This window comes from Elgaria multicarinata, chromosome 11, assembly GCF_023053635.1.
Source record: "Elgaria multicarinata webbii isolate HBS135686 ecotype San Diego chromosome 11, rElgMul1.1.pri, whole genome shotgun sequence".
Lineage (NCBI taxonomy): Eukaryota > Metazoa > Chordata > Lepidosauria > Squamata > Anguidae > Elgaria > Elgaria multicarinata.
In genome coordinates this window covers 28262736-28284013 of record NC_086181.1, presented here as the reverse complement: position 1 = coordinate 28284013, position 21278 = coordinate 28262736, and the positions used below count along the sequence as shown (strand labels likewise).

The following is a 21278-nucleotide window of genomic DNA, read 5'->3' as shown; positions in this document are numbered from 1 at the left end:
GGGGAACAGGCTGGAGAGAAACTGACATTCTGATTAACAAACTAGATAAAAGTGGGCTAGATGGAACAACTATTAGGTGGATCCACAGTTGGCTACAGAATCGGACTCAAAGAGTACTTATCAATGGAACCTTCTCAAACTGGGGAGAGGCAACGAGTGGGGTGCCGCAGGGCTCAGTCCTGGGCCCAGTGCTCTTCAACATTTTTATTAATGATTTGGACGAGGAGGTGCAGGGAACGCTGATCAAATTTGCAGATGACACAAAATTGGGTGGGATAGCTAATACCCTGGAAGACAGAAACAAACTTCAAAGTGATCTTGATAGGCTGGAGTGCTGGGCTGAAAACAACAGAATGAAATTTAATAGGGATAAATGCCAAGTTCTACATTTAGGGAATAGAAACCAAATGCACAGTTACAAGATGGGGGACACTTGGCTCAGCAATACTACAAACGAGAAAGATCTTGGAATTGTTGTAGATCACAAGCTGAATATGAGCCAACAGTGCGATATGGCTTCAAGAAAGGCAAATGCTATTTTGGGCTGCATTAATAGAAGTACAGCTTCCAAATCACGTGAGGTACTGTTTCCTCTCTATTCGGCCCTGGTTAGGCCTCATCTAGAGTATTGCGTCCAGTTCTGGGCTCCACAATTCAAGAAGGACGCAGACAAGCTGGAGCGTGTTCAGAAGAGGGCAACCAGGATGATCAGAGGTCTAGAAACAAAGCCCTATGAAGAGAGACTGAAAGAACTGGGCATGTTTAGCCTGGAGAAGAGAAGATTGAGGGGAGACATGATAGCACTCTTCAAATACTTAAAAGGTTGTTACACAGAGGAGGGCCAGGATCTCTTCTCGATCCTCCCAGAGTGCAGGACACGGAATAACGGGCTCAAGTTAAAGGAAGCCAGATTCCGGCTGGACATCAGGAAAAACTTCCTGACTGTTAGAGCAGTGCGACGGTGGAATCAGCTACCTAGGGAGGCTGTGGGCTCTCCCACACTAGAGGCATTCAAGAGGCAGCTGGACAACCATCTGTCAGGGATGCTTTAGGGTGGATTCCTGCATTGAGCAGGGGGTTGGACTCGATGGCCTTGTAGGCCCCTTCCAACTCTGCTATTCTATGATTCACTTGAGGAATAATGAGTGAGCTGCTGAAGGATCAGCGTGCACTGAATAATTCTGCTTTTTTAAAATCAATATTTTTATTCATTTATTTTTAACAAAACCCTACAGTCTCTTTATTCTGTTTTTTTTTTTCATTCCCTTTATGGGAAGTGACCTCAACACAGTGGGAACTGGATACTAATCTGAAACCTAACTAGAATATCATAGACCTCTGGTTTATGCCAGGTTCCTTTGTACATCTGGCCTCTATCCATGCTGTATCTCATGCTCAAGAGCCCTCTGGACAAGGCAGAACATGATCACCCCTGCCCCCCAATAAAATAGTTGGCTTAAAGAAAACCAAATTGGAATAGATGAGAACATGAGAAGTGCCATGCTGGGTTAGACAGAGGTTCCATCTAGTCCAGTTCTCTGTTCGCACAGTGGCCGACCAACTGATGACCAGGGACCAACAAAGGATGTGGTGCAACAGCACCCTCCTACCCATGTTCCACAGCAATTAGTGCATACAGGCTTACTGCCTTGGATACTGGAGGTAGCACATAACCATCAGGGCTAGTAGCCGTTAATAGCCTTCTCCTCCAGGAATTTATCCAACCCCCCCTTTTAAAGCCATCCAAATTGGCGCCCATCACTACATCTTGTAGTGAATTCCATAATTTAACTATGTGCTGTGTGAAGAAGTACTTCCTTTTATTTGTCCTGGATCTCCCACCAATTTGCTTCATGGGGTGGCTCTGGATTCTAGTATTTTGAGAGAGGGAGAAAAATGTCTCCCTATCCAAATCCTCCACCCCACGCATGATTTGTACACCTCTATCATGTCTCCCCTTAGCCTCCTTTTTTCCAAGCTAAACAATCCCACCTGTTGTAACCTTCCCTCATAGGGGAGATGCTCTATCCCCTTAATCATTTTAGTTGCCCTTTTCTGCATTTTTCCAGCTCTTTAATATCCTTTTTTAGGTGCGGTGACCAGAACTGTACACAGTATTCTAAATGTGGTCGCACCATAGATTTGTATAAAGGCAGTATGATATTGGCAGTTCTTTTCTCTATTCTTTTTCTTATAATGCTTAACATGGAGTTTGCCTTCTTTACAGATAGTATCTTCTGACTTTACAGCCCACTTGCCTAATGAAAAATGTCACATTCCAAAATCTAGGGCCTTTGAGCTTGAAAGCTGAGCCTCTCTTAGCCTCCCTCAGTACTATTTCCATGTTTGTTTATCCCTCCGTGTCTCCTTTTATTTATTTACTTGATAGACTTGTTTCCTCCTTTTTGTCTCGAGTCCAGAGTGGCACACATTTATAAAATGCAATGGCTACATTGAAAACTGTGTACTTCAAATAAAACCAGCCCCTGCAGAAGCCTGCAGTTTTTCCTTCACCTGCCTCCCTCCTCCTGGATTCTTTCATATAGGCCAATTCGATGGTGGGGAAAGGAACGGGCCAGCACAAGCAGGCAGCCGGTGTTGATTTTGGCCTGCACTCCCACATCATGTGCTCTCTTGTTCCTCAGCTTAAGCACAAAGTCCTTCACGCAATAGTATGCAGAACCTGCAGCCCACTTATGTGGGCCTTTGCCTCATTGAGCTGCGTTGGATCTAATTCTGAATAAATATAACGTTGTGATCTTACGGCTAAAAGGGGCCATGGATTCCTACGCTCTGAGATCCTCCTCTCCCCTCGGATTTTTGAATTCATACACAGTATTCAATTCCTGTGCCCGTAAAGAACACACAGGAGAGTTTTGGTAGACTCTTCTTTTCCTATAGTGGGAGAAATTCTGCTGAAATTCTACTCCAGCATGTTAGTGAGGTTAGGAACGTCTGTGGCGTTACACCCCACAAGTCAATTCCAAATGTATGTCTGCAGTTTGTAAGTCGGTGGTTTGTAGAATGTTGGCCTGAGTGGGCGGAGTTAGAATGTCTTGGGAGGGGGGAGGAGTGATATATAAGGGAATGACTGAGGGGATTGAGAGTTCTTTCCAGGGAGACTTGTTAGGGACTCTTAGAGTCTGTAGTGCTCTCTGTATTTATGGTACTTAAGTTCTGGGAAATTTGAGAGTCAGTGTAGAGAGTGGTGTCTTTAGAGTGTGGTGTGCACGTAATGGAAGTATATTAATCAATACTGATAATAAAGTTCAAGAGTGATTGTGTGAGAAAAAGGAAAGCACGAATGTGAGAGTGACAGGATTGTATGGAAGGTTTCAAAAAGGTTTTTAAATGTAGTTAATTGAAACAAAGCTTATGAACTTTTAAAAATAAATTTTGATTGTTTGTTTTAAAACTACCACAAAAATCCCACGTGTCTGTTTGGCGTTTATCATCTGAAGTTTACACATTCAGCACCCACTCTGACAATCATTCACCTAAGCAGATATAACTCACAGCGCATTATTATATATATTAAAATCCTTCTCCATTTTAAACCCCTTTCTCCACATAGTTTGGAGGAAGGTGGGCTTTATCCCTTGCCTCAGGCGTATCAAGTGGTGCTTGGCTTGAGCAGGGAGTAGCCTCGGCCGGGTCTGGTGTTCAGAGCCTGTGTCGCCCCATAAGAAGTGGTGGCAGACGTGAGGTCTGGTGTTCAGAGCCTGTGTCGTGGCAACGTCCCCTGTACATTTTAGGCTGAGCAGCTGGAAAGGTGCAGCTTTTGGGATGAGGTGAGGATACTAAATTGTAGGGTGCGATGGAGCAGCTATAGTCTTTAACTTTCCTGTTTCACAAACAAGTTAAACACTACCTAAAAATAAAGAAAGAACTTTGTACCTAACTCAGCTCCAACTGACAGTTGCCTTGGGGCTGAAGGGCTCACCCATTGTCAAGTGACTAAGGGCCACTTAGAGGCTGCACCCTTGCCTCCCAGGAATACCATAGCAATGGAGGGACCAGCCTGGCCTCATCCATTGGCTAGAGAATGAGAGCGCCCCCAGTCCTTGCTTTTTCCTGCCCTCCCCATTCTTTTTGATTCATGCCTCTTAGAGTGTGAGCCTGTGGGCAGGTGCTGTCCTATCTTTCAATATTTGTACATCACTTAGAACATTAAGAACTTTACAAGTGTTTATTCATAATTGATGGAGATAATCTCGACTAGTTCATAAGAACATAAGAAGTGCCATGCTGGATCTGTTCATACCGTGGCCAACCAGCTGTCAACCAGAAACCCACAAGCAGGACACGAGTGCCAACAGTACCCTCCCGCCCATGCTCCCAGCTACTGGTGTACATAGGCTTACTACCTCAGATACTGGAGGTAGCGCATAACCATCAGGGCTTGTAGCCATTGATAGCCATCTCCTCCAGGAATTCATCCAACCCCCTTTTAAAGCCCTCCAAATTGATGGCTGTCACTACATCTTGTGGTAGTGAATTCCATAGTTTAACTATGCGCTGTGTGAAGAAGCACATCCTTTTATTTGTCCTGAATCTTCCACCAATCAGCTTCATGGGATGGCCCCATTGGGTTCTAGTATTATGAGACGGAGAAAAATGTCTCCCTATCCACTTTCTCCATGCCAGCTCAGCACTCCCCCACCCACTTTTTTTTTTACATATTTATCTTGATTGGAACAACTTTTAACCCTATATTGCAAAGTTTGAAATATTTTCAACAGGTTCTGTGATTTGAAGAACTGCTGGAGACTTTATCTCAAGGATAGGCAACTTGTAGGCCATGTAGTAAGACATGTAGGGTGACCATATGAAAAGGAGGACAGGGTTCCTGTATCTTTAACAGTTGTATTGAAAAGGGAAGTTCAGCAGGTGTCTTTTGTATATATGGAGAACCTAGTGAAAGTTCCAGTTAAAGCTGCAGGTGCCCTGCCCTCTTTTCAATCTGGTCACTCTAGTATAGCTCCTGCAGCTTTAACTGTTGTGATGAAGATGAAATTTCACCAGGTTCTCCATATATACAAATGACACCTGCTGAAATTCCCTTTTCTATGCAACTGTTAAAGATACAGGAGCCCTGTCCTCCTTTTCATATGGTCACCCTAAGTCATGCCAGAAATTGGTTTTAGTTGCTAAGGGGGAAGAGGATGACTGTAGTGATTATGGGGTTAAATGTGTAGCTTTGAGATGTGACGGACGGCGGACTAGTTGCCCTGGTAATAGCGGGGTGGTAGTTTGATTAGCACTGGTAGTTGGAACTGGACGCCGGGTGTACAGGTGGTTGTGGCCCGGCTCGAGGAAAAGGAGCACAGTCGGCAATGCGCTGGTAACCATGACAACGAAAAAGATGTCGAAGAGCCCATTGTGGGTTACCCGAAATCTGATGGAACGGCGCGAGGGCAAGAGGAGGAACCTAGCTGCTCACCTTGGCAACCCATCAAGATTGATTTTCTCTGTGTGTGTGTGTGTGTGTGTGTCCTCTGATGAAAGGGGAGTTCCCATTGGCCACTCTGTTGGCCCAGAGAGGCGTGGGGCGGAAGAGAACGCGCTGTGGATTGGTCGGGCCGGTCGCTATGGCAGCCAAGGCCGCCGCTCGGGCGGAAAAGGCGGGGAAGAAGGAGCAAAGGAATCATGTGATAGACAAGGGCTTTAAAACCCCTCCACGCAGCTCACGTGATCTTCCCAGGCTGCTCCGCAGAGGCCGGGTATGTTTGCTGAGTGATGGGTTGTGACCTGGGGGTGGCCGGGGGCTGCTAGTGGCCACGGGGAGGGGAAGCCCCGTTGGCTTCCCGTGGGTGGGCCCGGGCCTGGATTCGTTCCTCTGGGCGATAGGTTGCAATTAGCGCGGCGGTCGGTGGGGGTGGGGGGAGATTTGGGAGCTGCAGGGTAATTGCAGCCTTCGGGTGGGGGTCAGCCGCCAGCTTTTCCTTGTTGCTGTTGGGCGGGAGGCTGTGGGGAAACCGGGCCTCTTCTCCCTCCTCGTGGGATGCTTGGGGCGCAAGTCATCCTGGGCTTTGTTTACAGGCGGGGCGGGGCGGGGTGGGGTGGCGAGAGCCCGTTCCTGAGGGCGGGGTGTATTTGGGCCCTCCCCGTTCCCGCCTGTCCTACCCTCACCGGGCTCCTCGGCCAGGTATCCGCCTTAAGGATTCTCCTCCCCCTCCTCCACAGGGCTTAGAAGGTGCTGAACCCACCCCGCTCCGCCCGCCCGCCCGCCCTTTGACTCTCCTTGGTGATCCTGCCAGTGGGCCCTCCTGGTCCCCGGCCATGGCATCCCAGTGGCAACCCTACGTTGATACGGCCCCCATCCTGGCCCAGGCGGATGACACCGAAGAAGAGGAAAAGGGGGGTCTTCAGGCGGGCGACAAAGGGGAAGAAGAGGTACAGGCCCTCACGGGGATTTCCTCTAAACATGCTGTTCTCATTGTGGGGGTCCTTTTCCTTATCAACCTGCTGAACTACATGGACCGCTTCACTGTGGCTGGTAAGAAGGGGTGGGGTGGGGTGGGGTGGTAGCTGGAATTCTGGGTTTTTCATCCCAGCTGTGCGAGGTGGGGTGGAGATGTAGCATTTATAGCAAGGAAGAATTATTCCTCTCCCTTCCAATCATCCCTAGCTTTGATTACACTCCTATGGCCTTGATCTCATCTCCTCAATAGTAACTCTGTGATCCTCTTGCCCTGTATCAGGCGTTCTTCCTGACATTGAGAATTATTTTGAAATTGATGACAGCAAATCTGGACTCCTACAGACAGGTGAGGAACAGGGAGATTGGGCTTGATCAGTTCTTACTGGAGTGGGGGTGGGTAGACTGTAGCCATTGGGAATGATTGGTTAACACTTTTCTCTCTTGGCAGTTTTTATTAGCAGTTACATGGTATTGGCACCAATTTTCGGTTACCTAGGGGATCGCTATAATCGCAAATACCTGATGTGCGTCGGGATCTTCTTCTGGTCTTTTGTGACTCTGGCGAGCAGCTACATCCCCAAGAAGGTATTTTTGATGTGGATGATTGGTTGGTTCTAGATAGCTGAGAAGATTCTGTGGGGAAGTTGTCCCATGGACATTGGGAGAACTTTGAGTTTGGATAAGTCTATCTTCCACTCCCCCAACCCAAAGTCATGGCGGAGGGAGGTCTGGCACTGCTACCTTCTGAGGCAGTGAATATTCCCGACTTGGCTTTGAGAGGAAAGCCTTCCTCTCTTTTCCGATGAGTTCCTAGGAAGATGTCTGCTCCATTTAGCCAAGCCTTTCAAATAAGTTCAGAAAAGCGAATAACCAAAACCTTGTGTAAATTTGCCTGGAGGAGATTCGGACTTGTCACAGGCAACCAGAAAAGTGGCTATTTATAAAGGACATCTGAACACTGCCCAAACCTATTTAACCCATGGCTCCCATCCAAGGAATCCTAGGAACTGTAATTCGGAGAAGAGGTTTAGGAGTATTTAATAAAGAATTCCTGAAACGTGCACATGACTGTAACTCCCTAGGTTCTATAGTGGGATGTTTCAGGCTTGTTAGCATAGATGTATCCTGAGCTGTGCCTTCTCCATTTATTGTTTGTCCGTTCCCTCCACTGTAGTGGTTCTCGTTGCTGCTGCTGACGCGAGGCCTAGTGGGTGTTGGAGAGGCTAGCTACTCCACCATTGCCCCCACCATCATCGCCGATCTGTTCCTGGGTCAACGGCGTTCCCGCATGCTTAGCATCTTCTATTTCGCCATCCCTGTAGGCAGGTACGAATGCGACGTCCTCTGTGTGGTGAGGGGTGGGTGGGTGTGCTCTGCGGCTGCTGGATTTTGGCTGGCGGTGCTTGTTTAGTGTTAATCGTGATGGAACTATGGAAGCCAAATATAGGTATTCATAATGTGTAGAATCAATGGTGCCAGGGATCAACGCTAAGCAAGGGTTAAATTGCTCTGGAAGAGGTTGGAGAGTCTGCTGGGTTGTGGGTTTGATTGCTGTCTTTTTCCTCTCCAGTGGATTGGGCTACATTGTGGGGTCACAGGTGAAAGTCCTGGCTGGCGACTGGCACTGGGCTCTGCGAGTAAGTAGGGTAGAGGTACAGTTGCATTGGTCAATGTCTGTTCCCTTTTCTTTCTTTTACTTCTCTTTGAGAATCCTCTTTTCACCCCATGTTCATGCACTGCATGCCCTCCACCCACCCACCCACATATATTGTTGTGTTCCTCTTGTTCAGGATGCCTCGCAGTGAAATCTCCTCTTCCTTATTCTCCCCTATAGGTGACTCCGGGCCTGGGGTTGCTGGTTTTGTTGCTGCTGATAACTGTGGTGCGTGAGCCTCCTCGGGGGGCCTTGGAGACATGCTCTGATACCCCGCTGCAAAATACTTCATGGGCAGCTGACCTGCGGGCCCTGAGCCGCAAGTGAGTAACAAATATGGTTCGAGTGTTGGACTGGGACTCGGGAGATCTGTGTTCTAGTCCCCACTTGGCCATGAAGCTCATTGGGTGAGTTTGGGCCATTCACTGATTCTCAGTCTAACCTGCCTCATAGGGTTGTCATACTTTGCATTGATCCAAAATCAATGGAACTAGGGTTTGATTATTCCCAATCAGTGTAGATATTCTTCGTGAGTGATAGCTAAAGCAGCCTTGTGCTTAACAACTTGCTGGGTTGCCATACGTGACCAAGAATTCCATGCAGGCGAGGGAGAGGCTGGGGAGAGATTCTGCCTCTCTGACAGTTCATTTGGTTTCTGAGCTACCTGTGGAGAAAAGAAAACTTCATGGAAAAAGAACAAACAGCATGGAAATGCTGGCAGAGGCAGCATGGAGCACTGTGTGTCTCCTCCACCAGTCCACCTGGGGTGTGTGTATGTGTGTGTTTATAAGCCAAGAGGTGAGAAGCGTGTGTTTCCAGGTGGGCAGCGGAGGATGTGTGGAATTTCTTCTGGGGGCAGGGGCCTTCAATGTGAGATTGTCAGGCACCCACCCAGAGTGCTTTATGTCAGTGTGTGTTCCAGGGAACCTTGGGAATCTTTACGGAAAAGCTCAGTCACGGAGAACAAGCATCCTTGAAGGATAGCTTGACCACTGTTTTCATGTCACAGCAAGGGGGGCTGTTACATGTGTTCTAGGCTATGCTCTGAGATCACATGATGTCGAAAAGGCCTGGCCCAAACCCTACTGTGCCATGGAGCATATTCCAGAATCTGCTGCAGCACCAGAGAGGCAACAAGTCCATGCAGAAACTGTTCCTTGAAGGCAGAAAGTTCTGGAAAGTGGTGCTCCGGGCCTTGGGTCGTGAAGAACAACCTTCTTGAACTGTCCTCTGTAGGAGAAAGTGACACTCTGTGCACTGTGTTTCATGAACAGCTCCCAGGATAGCCCTTTGGTGTCGGTTTTACCTCTAGCCCATTGAGTTGGGGAGCAGACAGCCCTACAGTGTGGAGAGGCAGAGCCAGGGCTGCTCGTCTTCAGGTCCTGTTGGGGCATGGCTGGTCTTTCCTTGCTTCTTGCGCCACTCCTGCGGCAGGCAGGCCACGCACGGCCTAAGATGCCTTGTCCCGGGAGAGCTGTGTGATTCTACAGCAGCCTTCCCTAGTGCGCAGCCCTCCAGGTGTTTTGGATACAGCTGCTAGGATTTCTGACAATTGACTACGCTGGCTGAGGCTGATGGGAGTTGAAGTTCACAACTTCTGCAGGGTGCAATTTTGGGGAAGGCTGTTTGAAGTGCTGGCTCATCCTTGGGCATATGCAGTTTGGTCCCTCTGTGTTTTGAGGTCCTGCAGCTCCATTTTAGAGCATTACGTGTGAGGTGATAGGAAAGTTCTATCTGGGGCAGGAAATCAGTGATGGCTCAGATGACAACTGTGTTGCCCCCACTTGATGTTGGGATCAACACCTGCCTGCATCAACCAGCCCTAAGATGACATGCTTTGAATGGGGGAAAGGGTTTGGCTTCAGGAATCCTTGGAGCTATAACATATGCTTTCTCTCTCTCTCTCGCTTCTTGACTGGCAGCCGCAGTTTTGTGCTCTCATCACTAGGCTTCACAGCTGTGGCCTTCGTAACAGGTTGCTTGGCTCTGTGGGCCCCTGTGTTCCTGTACCGCTCACGCCTGGCCAACGGAAGCGTGCAGCCGTGTCCCCTAAGGAAAGTTTGCCATGATGACTATGACAGGTGAGCTAGCTGTGGGGGTGGGTGGGATCTTAGATTGTGGCCTTCAGCCCTGCTCTCTCTTGGGAAACGTCTGGCTCCGTATCCTCCCCTGTGAGCTGTTATAGCCAAGAGGTTGAGCTACCAATTGGGAAGGAGCCCAAGCTTGAATCTTGAGCTCGCCTGAAACCCACTCAGTGTCCCTAGGCGTGCCGTTGTGCCTCAGCCTCCCATCTCCAGCATGTGGACAGTAGTATCGGATTCCTGTACAGGGCTCTTGTAAGCCAGAACCTTTTTCAGCCTGGTGGCTGAATGCCTTCTATAAGAAGCTCTCAAGGGTTGCATCTCAGCTGTGGGTGGGGCCGTACAAAAAAGGGGCGGGGACAAAAATTACCAGAAATGCCAGCGTATTGTATCCTAAAGCTTTTACTGCCAACGATTAAGCATGTCTGCCTTTTGGAACGGGGGAGAAACTGCACAGAAACCAGGGAACCACTAAACGATCAGTGGCCGTGGAAAAGGGGGCGGGGCCAGGGGAAGAGGGCGGGGCCTTCTGGGTAGCCTTGGAGGGCCAGATCTGGCCCCTGGGCCTGAGTTTCTGCACCCCTGGTTGTAAGGTTCCATTTGCGAATGGCCTCGAACGTTTCCTGGCAGGCCAAATCCATATCAATGCTGTGTGTTCCCATCTGCAGCCTCGTCTTCGGGATCATCACTTGCGTGACTGGCGTGCTGGGCGTCACTGCTGGGGTGGAGATTTCCCGGCGCTGGCAGCGCACCAACCCCCGCGCTGACCCCCTGGTGTGCGCAATTGGTCTGCTGGTCTCTGCCCCCTTCCTGTACCTGGCGTTGGTGTGCGCTCAGCAGAGCATCGCAGCCACTTACGTGAGTTCGCCTCCCCCCCCACCTTCCTTTCACCGGTGACTTGGGTGCCAGCCTTGGGTGCTGCCGGCTTTCCTGTAGCTGCTCCTAACAGTGGCGCCTTCTTCTGTCCCAGACGTAATGTGCGCTTTTAAACTGCCTTGGAATCTTTCAATGAAAAAGCAGCAAAGATGTGTTTTAGGATTAAGCAAAGTGTTTTTCTTCCTTTCTCCTCTCCTCTTGTAGGTATTTATTTTCATTGGTGAGACCTTCCTCTCCCTCAACTGGGCCATCGTAGCTGACATCCTTCTGGTGAGAATGCGGGGAAAGGGGGGGACCGTGCAAAATTTGCATAACTTGTTACAAGGGCTGAATTATACCGTTCTCTGCCCTTCTTCCCACGTATTGGGAATTGGAAAGAATGGGCTTGGCTGGGACAGCGCCTGAGTAGCAGCTGCTTCATGTCTAATGGCTTTAATGGACACACATCTGCAGGTCTTCGTCAAAAATGTTAAAGACCAGCAGAATTCTGCTGAGAACTTGCTAGATAGCCTTGGCAAACAGTGATCCCTCCACCTCCGTTGCCTTCTCTCCCCACCCCCACATCTAATTTATTTATTTATTTATTAAATTTATATACCGCCCCATAGCCGAAGCTCTCTGGGTGGTTTACAAAAGTTAAAAACAGTGGACATTAAAAAAAAAAGGATACAAAATTTAAAACCATCAAAAATATATAAAAACAACAGTATAAACCAGTATCCATTTAAAAACAACAGTTCTGGGGTTTGTTAAAAAACAAACAAACTTAGCGTTGTTAAATGCTGTTCAATGCCTGGGAGAAGAGAAAAGTCTTGACCTGGCGCTGAAAAGATGACAATGTTGGCGTCAGGCGAGCCTCATCGGGGAGATCATGCCATAATTCGGAGGCCACCACTGAAAGGCCCTCTCCCTTGTCATCCTCTGAGCTTCCCTCGGAGGAGGACCTTAGATGTTGAGCGCAGTGTACGGGTAGGTTCATGTCGGGAGAGGCGTTCCGTCAGGTGGAGGGAATGAATGAAACAGTGATACTGGCCTACCTCACAGGGGGTTGGAAGGATTACCGGGAGCATGTACGAAGCGCTCTGGGCTACATTAAAAATCTTCATGTTGGTCTGTTATGCCAAAACCAACAACGCAGCCTGGTTTAGTTTCCTGAGCAATCTTACACACTGAGAGTGAGAAGGAAAGAGGGAGAGGATCTCCCTACAGGGAGAGGGTCGGATTGTTTTGCAGGAGATCAGTAAGGATTTCCGACTCCCAGTAGTATAACAATAGCATGTAAAATGTCTGCCTTGTTCGAATTGCTGATCTTTCGACCTGTGTATTCCTCGCCTGAAAAATATGAGGATTGATTGACTGATTGTGTTTGACCAGCTCTCTGTGTGGCTCTGCTGGACCAGTTCTGTGCGTAGGATATCTCAGCATGTTGCGCATTGGGGTAGAGTCGGTCATTGGCTTTGCCCCCAATGCATCCTTAGGCATCTGTCTCTGCCCCAAAGAAGCTCCTAGCCGCTCAGTCACCGCAGTAGACAGACATCACGGGGCATTTGTCTTCCCATCACCCCAGCCTCAAGACCCGGTCACGTACGCTGGGGCTGCCTGGTGGCGCAGCTCAGGAGTAGTGCTGTAGGGGCCAATATTTCTTTTGGCCCACACCTCTCTTGTGCTGGTGCATTACCTTGAGTTATGCTGCCATAGCGGGCCTTCCATCATATCCCATCATCCATCAACCAGTGTATCTCAAGTATGCGAGCGCATGCTTTTATTTGATTTATTGATGTGCTGCTTTCCCACGGTAGACTGCCTCAACTTTTGCGGGCTAGAACCCCCGTCATCTAATGTATGAAGTTTAATCCTCAGTTGACTGTGTGTGTGAATATAGGCCATGTGGGTATAGACAGAAAAGGTGGGTCATGTGAAAGAGGCCCAGCAATGCAAGGGAAAGGGGACTGTTGTGGCCTTACGTTAACATGTGAAGCAGCCTTAAGACCTGGGCCCTCTCCAGCAGAAGGGTGCCAGTAAATCCACTTTTTCCTTTCTACAGTACGTCGTCATCCCCACGCGCCGTTCTACCGCCGAAGCGTTCCAGATCCTGCTGTCCCATCTCCTGGGTGATGCTGGCAGCCCTTACCTCATTGGCCTGGTAAGCGCTTGGGTCAGGCTTGGGGTGCTGGGAAGATGCTCTCGCTCAGCTTCCCTAAAGCCCATGTTCCCCTCTCTTCCGCCCCTCAAGCGGCTCTCCTTCCCCCGGCCACCCACCTCTGGCGCTCTTCCCGAACCTTTGGAACGATCCTTGTGCATCTCATAGAACCATAGAATAGTAGAGTGGGAAGCCATCACATCCAACCCCCTGCCCAATGCAGGAATCCACCTTAAAGCATCCCTGACAGTTGGTTGTCCAGCTGCCTCTTGAAATAGTGTGGGAGAACCCACTACCTGCCTAGGTAACTGGTTCCATTGTCATATTGCTCTAACAGTCAGGAAGTTTTTCCTGATGTCCAGCCGGAACCTGGCTTCCTGTAACTTGAGCCCATGATTCCGTGTCCTGCACTCTGGGAGGATCGAGAAGAGATCCTGGCCCTCCTCTGTGTGACAACCTTCCAAGTACTTGAAGAGTGCTATCATGTCTCCCCTCAAGCCGTCGCATCTCTTGGCTAGTCAGAGCTGCAAGAGGCCACAAGGCTCTCCCTCTGCAATTGCTAGTTCAGGCTGCCAGGAAACAATCCATTGCAGCCCTTGTGCCATACGAACTTCCCAGGCGCTGGTGAGGCTCTGCTTCAGGGGTTGTTCTCTTGAGAACGGGGCTTGGTTTTCAGCAGGAGCGGAGCCTCTTCCATTGTGGCTATGGAGCGGTGGGTTATTTCCCCCTAGATTCCTTCTGTGTTCATTGCAGATCTGTGTTTGGAAGCGCCTAGCAAACATTTTTATCCCCCCGGGCTTTCAAGAATTAATTTTTATATATGTTGCTCTGAAGTGGTGTGTTTAAATTTTTAGTTTGTATGGTGTAGTTGTGATTTTGAAAAAGATTAAATTGTTCTTAATCTCTGATTTAGCTTGGGAGCAGTTCAACGCTTAATAGCAAGAGGCTTTCATTGCCAGGTGGGAGATATTGGCCCCGTTCAGAAGACACCTTAAACCACGGCTTTAACCACGGTGGTTAAGCCAGAAAACCAGGCTGTGTCCAGAAGACACTTTAAACCATAGTTTTTACCACGGTGAATAAGGCAACCTTCTTCACCATGATTAAAGCCATGGTTTAAGGTGTCTTCTGAATGGGGCCATTGTGCCGTCCCACCTTTGGGGTGGGGGGAGAAATACTTCTCTCACTTGGGTGCTCCATTTGACAGCTGAAACATACAAGGAAATTGACAAAGCAAGGCTACACATACAGGGCAGGCGAGAGTGTGCTGTTGCACACTTGCGAAGGTATGAAGGGGGGAAATCATTTAAAAAGTACGACCCTATTTGCACACTCCAGAAGCACTGGGGGAAAAGGTGGCAAATGAAAAGGGAGGAGGCTGGAATGAGGAGAACGAGGTAGGGCAAGCCCAATCGTCTTTTGGGCCTACTGTGGGTTGTTTTGTAAACAAACAACTCACGGTGGCCTATTTGTAGGGTGGCTTAGCGGGTTGTGTGAACCCAGCCACTGTTTGTGGGTGACTTGTCTGGTGAAGAGGTGTTCACGTTGTTCTGGAGGGAGTTGCACTCCTCCTAAGTGATCGGGACCGTCATTTGCGAGGGGCTCTCGGATCCATCATGGTCACTAGAGGCACAAGTGACCTTGGTGGCTCGGGGCGCTTCTTGCCAGCTGAGGATGATATACCATCGACAAGTCTGCCTGTACAGAGAGGTCCTTGCAACAGCGATTCACACTCTGGTAACCTCTCCGTTTGGATTATTGCCATGCGGTATTCGTGGGGCTGCTTTTGAAAGTGGTCTTGAAGCTTTAGTTAATCCAGAATAGGGTGACTAGACTGTGAGCTGGGGCTGGCCGTTACTTTGCCACCTGCACCAGGTGTTAGTTTTCACCTTTAAAGCCCTCCAGGCTTGGGGCCAGGATACTTGAAAGTGTGTTTCCTCTCCTCTCTGGCTTCTTGGACCCGAAGGTCATGGTCTGGGGTCCTCCTCCAAGTGCCCCTGTGAGGCAGGTGGCTACAAGAGAGGGGGTTTTCAGTGGTGGCTCCCCAACTGTGTGATGTCCTCCCCAGAAAGGCTCTCATAGCACCTATTTTATGGGCTTTTTCGTCCCAGATGAAGACCTCCTTATTTCCCCCGGTATTTCAAGAATTGATTCCAGTGCTTTTCGATCTTAGTACTTTTTTCTGCTGTTAATTTTTCTTTTTACTTTGCTTTTTGTGCTGTACTGTGTTTACCCTTTGCTGCTGGTTTTATTATTTGATCTTTTTTTTTAGCATTATATGTTGTTTTGTATCTTACATTTTCAATCTACCTGCAAACCGCCCAGAGAATAGTTATTGGAGGTTTATAAACATAAGAAATAAATATGCAATCAGACAAGCAAGTACCAGGTATTTCCAATTCCAATGGGTTTCCTCTGGGCCCTGCTTCTACGTTTCCCCTTCTGGGCGTTACGTGGGCGTTTGCATGGCCTCCTGTTTTATCTCTGCCCCAGATCAGTGACGGAATCCAAGGGGATCGCTCCCCGTCAGCCCTGTCACACTTCCGAAGCCTCGAATACGCACTCATGGTCTGCGCTTTTGTGGGAGTGATTGGCGGCGGCTTCTTCCTAGCCACGGCGTGCTTCATCCAGGCCGACCGTAAACGCACGGAGCTCTACGCACAAGGTAAAGCCTCTTTCCCTCCACCAGCTGCGCAGAGTCAAGAAGTTACGGTCCAAGAAATCTGGCTTAGAGGTGTTGCACCGAAAGTGCACCCCAAGAGCAAAAACGGCGGCCCTGGCTTGTGGGCTTTTGGTAGTGGCTCTGTACACCACAGGGAAGCCATTCAGCTACTGTGGGATGGTGGAACTTCCCCAGAAGAGGAGAACGGGGACCTGTTGCGATAGGATGGTCGTAGTTGCATTTAGGAGCAGAAAAAAGGGGTGGCGGTTTGACAAAGAGACAACGAGATGAGGTGAATCTCAAGCCAGGTGCCCAGGGAATACGAATAAATTGCCTGACACACTTTGTCAGGGGTGACCATTGCTATCCAGCGCCCTTTGGAAGCATCTTTCCGATTGAGAACACCTCACAGTTGTTTCCTCCGGTCAAAAGTTTCTGGTCAATTTAATCACATGAGTAATCTCTCGGCAGTTGTTTAAGGTTCACCTCTGCTCTTGTGCTTTCACGGGCCTTAGCTAGACCTAAGGATTATCCCAGGCAAATGGAGGGTCGTCCCTGCCTGCTTCCGGGATCCGCTGTGTGTCATTTGGATGCACAGGGATGATCCTGGGACAATCCCGGGACATAGGCCTGGCCTAGCTATGGCCACAGCTGCTTGGGAGCAGCCCTTACAGCGCTTTCCAGGTAACTGACGGCACGTGTCCTGTTTGAGACTGCCAGGTCTGTGTCTGTGTATATAAAAGAGTGTACGTGGCTGAGGTCAGGGGAGGACAACCAAAGAAGCAGGGCTCTGCAGCCTCACAGCTCTGGCCAGGGAGAAGCCCGTCTGGAAGAGGAGTCAGGAGATCACTTGAATCCCCTTTCCCTGACCTAGAGGCCAACACAGGCTGATTTCAGACAAGACATTTCTCAACAGTGGTTTTAGAACTCCATGGTGGAGTTTTTTGGAAAACGCTCCATGCAGAATATCCACTCTGTGCAGAGGAGACTTCCTGCACAACCGTTGTGTTGCGTGTTGTGTGGAGGGCTCCGTGGACTTTTCCCTTGCGTCGAGTTGACTTTTCCCACTGGCTACAGAGTTCCCTGTCTAGAGTGGCGAAAAGAGGGAGTGCCACTCTAGGAGAGCTGCCGGGAGTATTGTTGTTGTTTGCAGCAATGGCTGATGGGATACCATCGGGAGGAGAACAGGGCAGACAAACTGTTAATCAAACATCACAATGGATTTTACTCGACTCCACACGAGCCTACAGTCACACAGTGGTGGAGTTGGAACATGTTGTGTGGGGAGTGCCTCCTAAAAACTCAACTGTTGAGTGGAGCTTTCACACTGCGTTGACTAACTTGTCTGAACTGAGTCACAGTCTTCTGACACCACCAGTACCCCTGAACTCTGACACATGCCTTTTCTCCCTCCAGGGCAGCTCGTGGAATCCTCCGAAGGCGAAGATCGCATTGTGGTTCCTCAGCGCGGCCGATCGACAAAAGTCCCGGTCTCCAGCGTCCTGATTTGAATCCTGCTGCCCACCCTACTCTTCTAATCTGGGAAACGAAGATGGACTTTGGGGCTCTGTGCTCAGCTGCTATAGGGAGATCAGGACTCTTTGAACGGACCTTGGGCGGGCAGGGGGGGTCTTGTGGACAGCAGGGAAACTCACATTTTGGTTGTACTTGGGATTTTTATAAAGCATTAACTTTATTCAGACTCATGTGGCATTTTTCTGATGAATGGGATGAGACAGCAAAAGCCTTCCTTGTCACTGACCCCTACTTTGCGTGGTTTTATCTTACTTCATTATTTTTTGAAAAATCACGAAGCGCAAGATGGTGTACGTTTGGTTCCCAGAGAGTCTCCTGTCCAGGCGCTGACTCGATCTGGACCCGCTTAACTTCAGGAAAGTTGCTGCCTTATGTGCTGTCAGGCCAGGTGAGGTCTGGGGAAATCCTTGGTTTGTAGAGTCAGGGGGAAATGTTGCGGTTTATTGGCTTGTGAGTGTCAAAAGAACGGGATAAGAAAAAGAAACTAGAATGCTGCAAGAAATGGCTGTCAATCAGCTATTAATAAATGTTAGGCAAGATGTTGGAACAAGGTTTTCGGCCATTAAGAAAACTGCGTCCAGTTCTGGGCTCCACAATTCAAGAAGGACGCAGACAAGCTGGAGCGTGTTCAGAAGAGGGCAACGAGGATGATCAGAGGTCTAGAAACAAAGCCCTATGAAGAGAGACTGAAAGAACTGGGCATGTTTAGCCTGGAGAAGAGAAGATTGAGGGGAGACATGATAGCACTCTTCAAATACTTAAAAGGTTGTCACACAGAGGAGGGCCAGGATCTCTTCTCGATCCTCCCAGAGTGCAGGACACGGAATAACGGGCTCAAGTTAAAGGAAGCCAGATTCCGGCTGGACATCAGGAAAAACTTCCTGACTGTTAGAGCAGTGCGACAGTGGAATCAGCTACCTAGGGAGGTTGTGGGCTCTCCCACACTAGAGGCATTCAAGAATCAGCTGGACAACCATCTGTCAGGGATGCTTTAGGGTGGATTCCTGCATTGAGCAGGGGGTTGGACTCGATGGCCTTGTAGGCCCCTTCCAACTCTGCTATTCTATGATTCTATGATTCTATGAGTCTTACAGACCAAGTTTAGGACAGAGTTGAAGTTATGAAGAACGCCTCCCCCACCCCCACAAATCCCAGTTCCCTTGTGGTCTAAAAGGCTCCCTTTTGCTCTCTTAAAATAGAGTTGTCTACCTCTGAAGTAATGAGAGCTTGCCTAGCCAAATTATTTATTTATTTATTCATTACATTTCTATACCGCCCAATAGCCGGAGCTCTCTATAGCCAATGTTTGCGTATAGCAGAAAAGAGTTTTTTTGGAGGTCAGCAGAGAGGCTTCTTGCTTCCGGCTTTGACACGGGCATGTAAGCTGCTTGTTAGGTCTTCTTCACTGCCACTGGCTGTTGGAACCGTTGTGGCTGAAGAGTAGCACTGTGAGACAAGGGCCAGAGTTTGGGCGAGGGCTGGCTGCTTTTGCTTCCTATGGCCCATTGGCATCACTTGCTTCCTATGGCCCATTGATTGGAGGCCACGCAGGTGTGAACTCTGCCTGACTGACTGCAAGGTTGGAATGGATATTGGGTGACCCTGCAGGCATCTGGCACGAAGTTTGACTCGCTTGCTTGATTTGTCAGCTGGAATTGGCATGAAGTTTTTAGCTTATGGTGCAGAAGAATCTGAAACTTAGATGGCTTCCGTAGTAACGTTCTGTAGGAATGGACATCTTTGTTGCGACAGACTAAACATCTTCCGGCGCCTTAAAGATTAATGAGTTGTCTCAATTAGCTTAAGCTTCTGTAGGCCAGGGCCCATTCTGTCAAATGCAGAATGGATTTTTGTATATATCTATTTGAAATCAAGTGTCCATATGTATGTCAGAGGGTGGCTGCTGTTGCAAATTATTGCCATGCTTGGCTTCATACCCTCAGAAATGTTACTGACTCAATATCAGGTTTCCCCAACTTGGTGCTTTCCAGATGTTTTGAATTTCAGTTCCCATAAGCCCTGGACAGCATGGCCAATTCACAGGAACTCTGGGAGTTATTATTATTATTATTTATTTATATAGCACCATCAATGTACATGGTGCTGTACAGAGTAAAACAATAAATAGCAGGACCCTGCCGCATAGGCTTACATTCTAATAAAGTCATAATCAAACAATAAGGAGGGGAAGAGAATGCACCAAACAGGCAGTATAAAAGTCAGAACAAAATCAAGTTTTAAAAGCTTTAGGAAAAAGAAAAGTTTTTGGATGGCACCATGGAAAAACTACTCTACTGTTTGTATTTGATTTGGCTCCACATTTTATCCCCTCAATGTATTGTGTGTATGTGCGTGCAAGAAAGATTATTTATTTATTTGATGTTTCTCACATCATATATAAGAATATGTTAGTGTAAGGCATATTACTTGAGATCTACCAGACCGATTTTGCTCATTTTTGTTTTAAACTGAAGCTTGAGCAGTGTAGACTTGCAGAAAATGTTGAAACGTCAAAGAAGTTCAAAGCTTGAGCTTTGGGAAGAGAGAGGGATGAGGCAAAGGGGAGGTTAATGCATATACCCCACACTGAAGATGCCTCTTTATGCATCTGAAGAAGTGGGTTGTGGACCCTGAATGTGTATGTTGCAAGAAATTAGTCCGTTTTTGAGGAGCCTTCCTTCAATTAGATGTGTTTCTTTCTCTAGGGTTTTACAAGGGGGCGGATCTTACCCCATAGGACAGAGGACTAGATGTGGTGACCTTTGGGTTCCTTCTGTCTCCACACTCTTTATATTCTTAAGTGCAAAGCCTCAGTACTGGGTGCAGAGTTCATCCTCTTGAGAGCCTCTTTTTCGCTTGTTTCGTCTGTAAAGCAAGTTTCTAGTCCTTCTGATGGCAAAGATGAGCTTGGAAAACATACAGGACAGTACTTGCTGAAACCTTGGTAGAGTTTCTGGCGGCTGGGTTTGTTGGACTTTGGTCCTCTATGTAGCCTGCTTGTCCCTCCCCCTGCATTTCAGACACAGAAGTGCACGCTAACCAAGCCAACGCACGCTACTGTGTGCTAAGCCAGTCCAGTCCAAACCCATGTCTTGCTTTAACGTGGTTTGTTTGGTAATCTCCCCCTTTTAGCACTGAGCTCCTCTTTTGGTTTTGAGAGAGAGAGAGAGAGAGAGGGAGACCCCGTGGCTGCTCACCTAAGCTTGGGAACCAGAGTTGGCTTAAGAGCTGAGGTGTAAAGGATGCCCATGCCTGCCTGCTGTTCCCCGATAAATGAACTGTGATCTTTGTATCTTGCTGGTTTGAACGAGGCAAAGAAGGGAAGTGCGTGGAGGAGGAGGAGGAGGGGGTGTGAATTGCTCTTGCTGTAAGGGAATGGAGGAACCCCCCTCGGGCTTGTTGCAGAAGTGGGGCGACACAGTCAGAGCTCTGATCTTCAGGTCAGCCTCTTATGTCTCTTGGCAGAGGGACGAGGCAAGAAGTGGGGCAAGAAGCAAAGTGTGACTTTCGTTGCTCAGCACCTCAGAGGAACGAGGGCGGCATGTCAGTCTCTCACTCGCAGGATTTGTTTGAGATAATCAGCAGAAGTGGTTCCTGCGCTTTTCCTGGACTGTACCATTTTTTGTGTGGAGAGCAGGGGTGTGTTGCGTGTTTGAAAACCTCCATGCACTCAGCAAAAACAGCGGGTCGAGAAGAAGACTGGGCCAACTTTTGCCGAGAGCCAAAAAGATGTATGGAGTGAATGTGGGTTCACATATGAAGGAGCACATGGGGTGGTGGTGGGGTCAGGGAAGCAATCAGGTAAGGTGGAGATGGGTTTCTCTTCCTCCTTCCACATGATCCTTTTCATTTAAAGCAGCCTTCTCCAATCTGGTACCCTCAAGATGTGTTGGACTGCAATCCCC

General features: G+C 48.6%; 1 protein-coding gene across 1 annotated transcript; it reads left to right on the top strand.

Moving 5' to 3' along the window:
- Positions 1-5668: 5668 nt before the first annotated feature.
- SPNS1 (SPNS lysolipid transporter 1, lysophospholipid) lies at positions 5669-17566 on the top strand. Its single transcript, XM_063137408.1, has 13 exons — positions 5669-5723; positions 6187-6499; positions 6705-6770; positions 6873-7009; positions 7599-7750; positions 7995-8061; positions 8259-8401; positions 10001-10159; positions 10828-11017; positions 11240-11305; positions 13080-13178; positions 15669-15840; positions 17254-17566. Exons 2-13 carry the CDS (start codon positions 6283-6285, stop codon positions 17346-17348), a joined length of 1563 nt encoding a protein of 520 aa, XP_062993478.1. The 5' UTR covers positions 5669-5723; positions 6187-6282; the 3' UTR covers positions 17349-17566.
- The last annotated feature ends 3712 nt before the right edge of the window (positions 17567-21278 follow it).